This window comes from Palaemon carinicauda, chromosome 35 (assembly GCF_036898095.1).
Source record: "Palaemon carinicauda isolate YSFRI2023 chromosome 35, ASM3689809v2, whole genome shotgun sequence".
Taxonomy (NCBI): domain Eukaryota; kingdom Metazoa; phylum Arthropoda; class Malacostraca; order Decapoda; family Palaemonidae; genus Palaemon; species Palaemon carinicauda.
In genome coordinates, this window is record NC_090759.1 from 21,246,497 (window position 1) to 21,256,496 (window position 10,000).

General features: G+C 32.6%; 2 protein-coding genes across 2 annotated transcripts in view; one reads left to right on the forward strand and one right to left on the reverse strand.

Annotated features, from left to right (window-relative positions):
* Window positions 1–10,000, forward strand: part of LOC137627658 (very low-density lipoprotein receptor-like) — a 319,178-nt gene that overhangs the window by 129,703 nt on the left and 179,475 nt on the right. The window lies entirely within an intron of this gene.
* Window positions 1–10,000, reverse strand: part of LOC137627659 (ras-related and estrogen-regulated growth inhibitor) — a 156,981-nt gene that overhangs the window by 124,619 nt on the left and 22,362 nt on the right. The window contains exon 3 of the mRNA XM_068358832.1: window positions 1,910–1,966. Within this exon, the coding sequence (XP_068214933.1) occupies window positions 1,910–1,966 (57 nt within the window). The remainder of the gene's footprint in view (window positions 1–1,909; window positions 1,967–10,000) is intronic.

The window sequence follows — 10,000 nt, forward strand, 5'->3', positions numbered from 1 at the left end:
GTACTTGTACTTTGATGTACTTCATTTAAAATGTTAGATTCATCCTTGGGTCATACTCAATATGACTACCAAGTTTGGTCAAAATCTGTACAATATTTTTGTATGAAGTTCCTTACAAAAAAAAAAAAAAAAAAAAAAAAAAAAAAAAAAAAAAAAACGACAGAGGTGAATAAATAACCTTGGCAAAATATTCGATTTTGGCAAGGGCAATAGTTGTGACCTTGAGAATTCTGCCAGTCATAAAGAATACCATTTGATGGCATTTTGTGTTATTATCTATTCATTAGCTTGGTATTACTCAGCATATCGGACACACATTAATCGTATTGCAACGTTTTTTTCAGTTTCAAGTATTGTCTGTGGTCAAATGCAAAATGGCATATTGATATATATGGTAGTGCTAAATGGCTCCTGTATAATTATCATTGACGTCTTTACTTTTTCGAGGTAAACCAGCGGATTTTGTCTGTTGTTTTGCCTTGCATATAGATTAGAAAGTATACTTCGAATTCATTCATAAGTACTGCCTAACGAAGCCTAGATAGTAATATGATATATATATATATATATATATATATATATATATATATATATATATATATATAATTTTACATCATCTACTGCAATAAGCAGCAAAATAGTTGTGGGTACTCGTTAAAAATAAACGGAGATACTAAAATACCAAGTTTACTCGTACAGTTCTCTTAAAGTAGTTTATATATGAATTTCATTGCAAAGTCTAAATTAAGCTAATTTTATGGTAACATGTGGTGCTATAAACTACCTATAAATTAAATTGTATATGGAATTTCATGACCGTAATTTTTAATCAGAGAAAAACATAGGAACTTCAGCAATAACTTTGAATGAGTAAAACGAGAAATATACATCAACCAGTTCATAGTACATATCTAAAAGATATTACGATGGGTAGAAAGTATGGTCTGTTCAGTTTAGGGCAAATAAAGTATAAAATAAGAAGTACTATAATTGGATAAGAGAGAGAGAGAGAGAGAGAGAGAGAGAGAGAGAGAGAGAGAGAGAGAGAGAGAGAGAGAGAGAGAGAGAGAGAGAATGCTAACACAAACATATTGACCTGCTCCAGAGTTAGGAAAAATATGGTGGAATTTTAAAAGGACAATATGAAAACTCATCTAAAAATAAATGAAAATAAAGTTGAACTTCTTCATCATATATATATATATATATATATATATATATATATATATATATATATATATATATATATATATATATATATATATATATACATACACATAGATATAGGTATTTATATATATTTATATATATATATATATATATATATACATAGATATAGATATTTATATATATATATATTATATATATATATAGAGAGAGAGAGAGAGAGAGAGAGAGAGAGAGAGAGAGAGAGAGAGAGAGAGAGAGAGAGAGAGAGAGAGAGAGAGAGAGAGAGAGAATTCTAAAGGTCTTTATAGGGCAAGAAAAGGCATGGTGAGATTATTTCTTGTGATTAAGATTGGGCAGCACTTGGCAATTATATTTTTGTCCTGATATTGCTAATTAACTGAAGAGATTATTTATTTTCTTTTTAAAACCAACTTTACACCTTTGATTTAGTCTTAAGACCTCTTTTGATGGATGATGTTTGTGCTTATTCGATAAAGATAGTGATACGTATTAAGACTAGAATTGGTAGGATTTTGGTCGTGATGATTTGAAAAATTAGGTGCTGCTTAGATTTTTTTGTCACTTAACCCTTTTATTTTACATCGACGATTTAATTTGATACTATTAAATTATTAGTAAAAAACACTTTTTACATGTTAAGAATTCCTACAAAGATTTAAAGATTTTCAGTTCAAATCACATGAGAATTTTATAGTCAAAATACAAAAGATGTACATACCTGCCTGGTGATCATACTCCCCGATGTATCTTTTTGTAAGAAACCGTACGATGAGAGCTGAAAAAGGACGGAATATATTTTAGAGAAAAAGTTCACAGTAAAGTCTTTCGAGGGAATATTTTGCCTGATACACGTTTTTCAACAAGAAAAATTATCTTTATTCGGCTATTTTAAAATTAGGTATCTTGCTTGGTAGTTTATGGAGATAGTGGCAAAGTTTCATTGGTACATTTTAGCATAAGATTCTCATTGTATTGCATTCATTTGATAAAATTACTTGCATTTTATTTTTAAACATACGTAGGAGTTATGTTTAATTTTTTCACGTTTTACCTAAATTGTCGTGTGGATTCATGCGAAAAATAAGGCTCAATGTAGCAAGTTTCTAAATTTTGATATATTTTCCCCCTCTCCTTGAAGCCTATTCTAATGAATATAATTGATGTTTTAATCTCTTCCTCTCCATTTAACCTTAAACTGGAATATCTGTTAAAATAAGTGTTTTTGCCTCTTTTTACTCCCTATAGTTAAGCTATATATTCAATCATAAAGTTGTGTTAAGCGTTTTAAAAGTAGCGCCTGAAACCAATAAATCTTGAAGTCTTGAAAATAACACTGAGAAGGTCGTTGTCCCAGGTTGAATGCAACAGCCCGTGTCTCACAATTGCTGCTTTTATGACAACTCGGATTCGTTTTACAGCCTCTTAGAGACTGCTTGAGTATAACCATGCAATTAGCAAGGCGGCTTTGACACATGACTAAGAGAGATATTTATGTATGGTGACTAATGCAGGTCTCTGGTTCCTTCTCGGTAGACAAACGAGCGGTAAGTTGCAGTGAAATTGCACTTGACATTATTAAATGATGACACTTCTGAGGAATCTGTTTTAGTACAAAGAGAATTAGAAAAGAGACCTTAGAATCTTCGTTTCCTTTCTAGCTTCGTTTGTATATACATGCAGTTGTTTACTGAGCACATACGAAAGTGCAAATTTGACAAACTTGGGTATTTTTTTCAAGGGCTTTCCCCCTGAGATCAAAGATAGTGGCCATGGTTTTATCAGTATTTCTTTTTATGGGCAATGCATGATTCGCTTCGTATTCTCTGAACACTCTTGCTCCTGTTATGTTAACTCGTCAATGCATTTTTTCGCCAAATATTTTTTTTTCTTCTCTCCTTTCACTAGTTTTCCTAGTCCCTTCCTTTACAAAGGACCAAATCGAATTATTTATATCTTGGTCCATGTGCTGTAGGTGACCGCGTTCATCACATATCCCTTGAGTCTGTGCGGTTCTTGAACTTTTCAATCCCTTTACACAACAACAATATTCTTACTAAAGCTTCTGATTTAATTCTAGAAACATATTTAAGAACACTTTTACATTCAGACTGAGGTAAGTTTACCTAACTAGTCTTTACCGCATTCTACACACACACACACACACACACACACACACACACACACACACACAAACACACTCACATATATATTATATATACAATATATATACACTATATGTAATATATATATATATATATATATATATTATATATATATATTATATATATATATATTATATATATATATATATATATATTATATATATATATATATATACATATATATATATATATATATATATATATATATATATATGTAGTGTATATATATATGTATGCGTATATATGTATTTATATATATATATATATATATATACATATATATATATATATATATATATATATATATATATATATATATATATATATAATGGTTTGTTTTATGAACCTTATTCTTAACTTGATGAAAAATACATTTCGATAGGTGAATCATAAACGATTGGGTAGAGTGAGAAGTGATTTTTACAGATTTTTTTTTTATTTTTTATTCTATTTTATTTTATTTTTATTTTTTTTTTTACAAAGAAAAACAAAATTATCGTTGGAAGAAGTGGGACATGTGGGCGGGGCTGGTGAGAGACGAAAAAGAATTAGTGACGCATTTAATTTTATCGGGTGATTAAGTGTTAGAAGTTAGTTAATTGTAAAATATAGCTTTATTGATTAAAAAAAAGTTAAGGGTATGGGAGATTTATTGTGGCAGGTCCCTGGGAAGGAATAAGATATATCTTGCTAATAAAATAAAGGGTGGAACAGGTTAGTAGATGCAGATCTACCTTTATATTGTATTTTCTTGAATACTTAATTGAAAATAAGAAGTAGCAGAAGATAAGTATCAATTTCTTTAACAGATTATATTGTGCAGCTGAAGCTATTTAATGAGATTTTTATAGATAAAAGAAAATTTGATGGTGCATTTTATGACCAGAATAAAAATCAAAACGATAACTATGGCTCTAAATCTTCTATGTTTAGATTAATCTAAAGATCTTACCTGAGCACAAGCACTTCTGTATGGTAAGGGTAAAAATCTGTGATATGAAAGGATTACCAGAAACTATATGATAAGGGTAAAAATCTATTACACGAAGGGATTACCAGAAACTAGATTATTTTCTATATTTCATTAAGCATGAAAATAAATAAACTTTTCCCCATAAACTGGAATCCTCTATATTCACAGTTTTCCTCCCTACAGTATCAGGGACACTTCCTGAGGAACGGAATTTCCGTTCACGGTTAGTTTAAGGGTTTTAAAGGTTTAAAGGCCGCTCATGAATGGCAGAGGCAAAGGACAGTGAAATTGCCCTATCAGGCAAGACAATGCCCTAGAGACTGACCATATATACATAAGATCGGTGCCCAAGCCCCCTCTCCACCCAAGCTAGAACCAAGGATGGCCAGGCAATGGCTGCTGAGGACTCAGCAGATAGACCTATAAAAGCTCACAAGGATGGTGAGGTAGCAGTGACCAAAGAAACTAACTAGTTTGAGCGGGACTCGAACCCCAGTTTGGCATTCACCAGTCAGGACATTACCATATCGGCCACCACAAATTATAAGTCACTTTAGGATCGTTGTCAACACAAATTAGGGATTCTTTTCATCATTTCAACGCTTCTGAATTATGATTGCAAATTGTTTCAAGTAGAATGATATAAACTCTACGAACTTACAGAAGAAAACGAGATCGCTGTATATGTGGGCCCTCTCTAAACCGAGGCCATGAATTATACATAACTCAGAAAGCGTATCTGTCAGTATTAATGACTATCCTCTGTTCACCACAACTATAAATACTCAATTGAAAGCTTCTGGGACATGGCCAGATTTCACGAGAATTATGGGATCCTGTTGACCAAATCAAGGGATGAGAAATGAGCGAACCCGATAGCTGATAAAAACCTGTTTAGATTGCAAACATATGCTTGAAAATCACTGGCTTCCTTAGTCTTATAATTGCAGGTTTGGGATTGATGTTGCGAAAGCGCTTGCTTGTTTTCTAAAAGGAGATAGGGAATGATGAAAGTTGATTTACTCGATTGTATTTTAGAATATGAAAATTTTAGTGTTTATTGAGGGTGTTGTCCATACTTCTTTTATAAAATGAGTGTGAAGGTTATGGTAAAAAGGATGCTGTTTGCTCTATTATTAAAAGAGACTATAAGCGGATAAAAATTTCATGTTAAATTTTATTTTGAAACCAGAAAGTCTTGCTCTCACGGATATAACGTAGAGGCAGATCGAAATTGATAAAAATACCGTTCTACGTAAGGTGGAGGGTTACAAAGAATACATTTTTTTTTTTTTTTTTTTTTTTTTTTTTGCAAAATATGGTTGATTCAGAGTATGCCGACTGTTTTCTTTATCAGCAAGTCTCGAGTTGGCCTAAGTATAAAGAGATAACTGTTTATTGCCCCCAATGGAAACATGCCGAGATGGTTTACAATGTGAGGGGCTGTTTTAACTCTCAATGGTTTTTTCAAATGACAAGAAGCATTCCTGTAAACCAAGACAAGTATAACTTCAGGTAACTAGGTCGGGGATATTTGATTCTCACAAACAAGATCTTTCGGTATTTCCCGCTGCAGGTTTTAGAATTTGCGGTACCTTTCAATTTACGATACGTTTTTTGTACATTTACTTTAAATCATGATTTAAAGGTTTAAAGGCCGCTCGTGAATGACAGAGGCAAGGGACAATGACGTAGCCCTATTAAGTGAGACAATGCCCTAAAGACTGACCATATATACATATGATCAGCGCCCGAGCCCCATCTCCACCCAAGCGAGGACCAAGGAGGGCCAGTTGATGGCTACTGATGACTCAGCAGATGGACCTATAGGCTCTCCCAAATCCCCCATCCTTAACTCTCAAAGATGGTGAGTTTACAGCGACCAAAGAGACTAACGAGTTTGAGCGGGACTCGAACCCCAGTCTGGTGATCACCAGTTAGGGATGTTACCTCATCGGCCACCACAACAGATGATTGCATCGCGAATAAAATTTCTTCAGTTTCATAGGGAGTTTATGGAGTATGAGGCTAATGTAAAGAGTAATTGCGTATATAGTTTTTATATTTTTTGTATATTTATATTCATATTTATATTTTTTTACTTTTTATATTGAAATTTTTTTATATAAATGTGTATTGTTATTCATCTCAAACGGTGCACTGTAGGCATTACTTAAAGGACTTTACATTGCCATTTCTGTCCCTAGCTACAATCCCTATTTTGCCTACTACTCTTTCTCCGTTTCCGCTGAATGGCTTCCCAATCCCCAGTACCGGGCCCTGTGGTCCAAATTCTATACAATCCCTAAGTAGAATTTGTCGTTCCATCAAAATGGGTATTTGAAACGAAAAGTTTCACTGATAATTTAGTACATCTTTACGTACGAGTGAAGAATATTTGTTAGGAATCTAATAAACCACCTAGAATAACATAAACTATTTATAGCGTTTGATTTAGAGAATAAAAGACAATGGAAATTAGTCTTAATATTTGCAATGGTGGTTATTTCTTCCTAAGTGACAAGGCAGATCAATCTGTCCGTATCGTTCACTATGAAAAGGACAAAAATAGAAGACAAACTTCAGCCTCTTGGCTGGTACGGTGGTCCAAAGACGCAAAATGAGTCACTCTATCTTTAAGGGTTACGAAGGTATACTGTTATTAGCAAATGGATAATAATTTCAAAATAGTTTGTAACACTCGAATCCATTCTATTTAAACTAGTCTCATCTATCCTCACTTGAGGACCCCCCCCCCCACACACACACACACACTACACTCTTTTTATATACAGTATTTTGATTGGATGTCCTTGCGACTTCGCTGGTGGGATATTTGACAACTGGCAACTGTATGATCTATGGATGCCATCAGCGACCGATGACTTTATTATACAATTTGTGATTACCCTTGGCAAATTTGCATCGAGCTGGTTATGATAAAGCTAACAGATAGCCCATTCCTTGTCATGCTTTCCTCCACCTTAGAATTTTAGGCTTTTTCTTTATATACCGTATATGTTATTTATCTTTATTTTGTCATTTCCTAAGCGCAAACACATGTTTATCATTACGCCTGGGGGGTTGAAAAACTGTATTTATAAAAAAAAAAAAAGACCCATCGTAACTATTGAGGTGTTGACTTGTATATTTCAGGTCACTTACATAGATGTTTACACAAACACACGCGCACACAGTGTGTGTGTGTGTGTGTGTGTGTGTGTGTTTGTAGTCACAGTTTATGTATAGCTGAGGAGAATGTCATATAGCTTAAATTTAGCCCCATCTCTGCACTTCCAAATAGATGACAGGTGTTGAAACCCGAGGATAGAGGTGAACTGTTTTATGCAACTCGTTATTTTCTGTTTCAGTTTGATCTAAAGTGTAATTCTTGGCGTTGTTATACCATACGCTTGAGTTTGCTTATATATATATATATATATATATATATATATATATATATATATATATATATATATATATATATATATATATATACATACAGAGAGAGAGAGAGAGAGAGAGAGAGAGAGAGAGAGAGAGAGAGAGAGAGAGAGATAAATATATATATATATATATATATATATATACATATATATAAATGATATATATAAATATATATATACATATGTATATATATATAAATATATATATATATACATGTATATATATATATATATATATATATATATATATATATATATATATATATCATCATCATCTCCTCCTAGGCCTTTTAAGGCAAAGGGCCTCGGTTAGATTTCGCCAGTCATCTCTATCTTGAGGTTTCAATTAAATTCTCTCTCTCTCTCTCTCTCTCTCTCTATATATATATATATATATATATATATATATATATATATATATATACAGAGAGAGAGAGAGAGAGAGGGAGAGAGAGAGAGAGAGAGGGAGAGAGAGAGAGAGAGAGATAAATATATATATATATATATATATATATATATATATATATATATATATATATATATAAATAATATATAAATATATATATACATATGTATATATATATAAATATATATATATATATATATATATATATATATATATATATATATATACATGTATATATATATATATATATATATATATATATATATATATCATCATCTCCTCCTAGGCCTTTTAAGGCAAAGGGCCTCGGTTAGATTTCGCCAGTCATCTCTATCTTGAGGTTTCAATTAAATTCTCCATTCATCATCTACTACACGCTTCATAGTCCTCAGTCATTTAGGCCTGGGTCTACCAACTCTTCTAGTGCCTTGAGGAGCCCAGTTAAACCTAAACGTTTGGTGGACTGATCTCTCTAGTGGAGTGCACAGACCATGCCCAAACCATCTTCATGTACCTCTCATCATGATCTCATCCACACGTGGCACTCAAGTAATCCCTCTTATAATTTCATTTCTAATCCTGTCCTGCCATTTAACACCCAATATCATTCTGAGAGCTTTGTTCTCAAATCTACTAAATCTATTGGAGATTGTTCCATTGTCATCCATGACTCATGTCCACACAGTAACACCGATCTCACTAAACTGATGTATAGTCTTGATTTTTATATGTAACTTTAGGCGATTGATTTCCGAATTTTGCTTAACCTTGCCATTGTCTGATTTGCTTTTTTCAATCTTTCACTAGATTGTAATTCTAAAGCCCTTGTATTGGAGATCATAGTTCCTAAATACTTGAATGTTTCTACCTCATTAATCCTTTCTCCTTCCAATGATATTTCATCTTCCATTGCATACTGCGTTCTCATCATATGTCTTTCTTATATTTTTCTTCAGGCCAACCCCGTGTGATATTTCATGCATCCTGGTAAGCTAGCATTGCAAATCCTGTTGTGTTCTACTAATTAGGACAGCATTATCACCATACGCTAGGTCTGCTAAATTCCTATACCAATGCAATCCAATCCTTCTCTCCCATCCCCAACTGTTCTACGCATTACAAAATCCATGAGGAGGATAAACAACATAGGTGACAACACATTCCTTGTAGTTCTCCGATGTTCACTGGAAATTCATTTGATACGACTCCACTAACATTAACTCTGCACTTGTTATGCTAGTGAATGGACTTAATTAAATTCTCATATTTAATAGGATTTCCATAATAATGCAGAACTCTCCACAAAATTGGCCGGTGCACACTATTAAAGGCTTTTTCATAGTACACAAATGCCCTCAAAAGTGAATTTCTCTTTAGAATAAGCATACTATATATTTTCATGACAACTGACGTGAGTGTGATGCCCTGTAATTATTGCTATCAGTCAGGTCTCCCCTATTTGCCATTTTCACCAAGACTCCTAACTCCCATTCATTAGGTCTTGCCTCTCCATGCCACATTCTACACAATAATCTTATAAATATTCTACGGTCACTTCATTTTCAGCCAGTATTATCTCAGCAGCTATTCCAACCTAACCAGGGGCTCTCCATCTCCTGAGTTTTTAATGATAGCTTCGACTTCAAACTAGCTTAATTCATTCATGGGCTTCAGGTATATCGATAAAATTATTCCCTTCGTGTACCATATATATATATATATATATATATATATATGTATGTATGTATGTATGTGTGTGTGTATATATATATATATATATATATATATATATATATATATATATATATTTATATATATATGT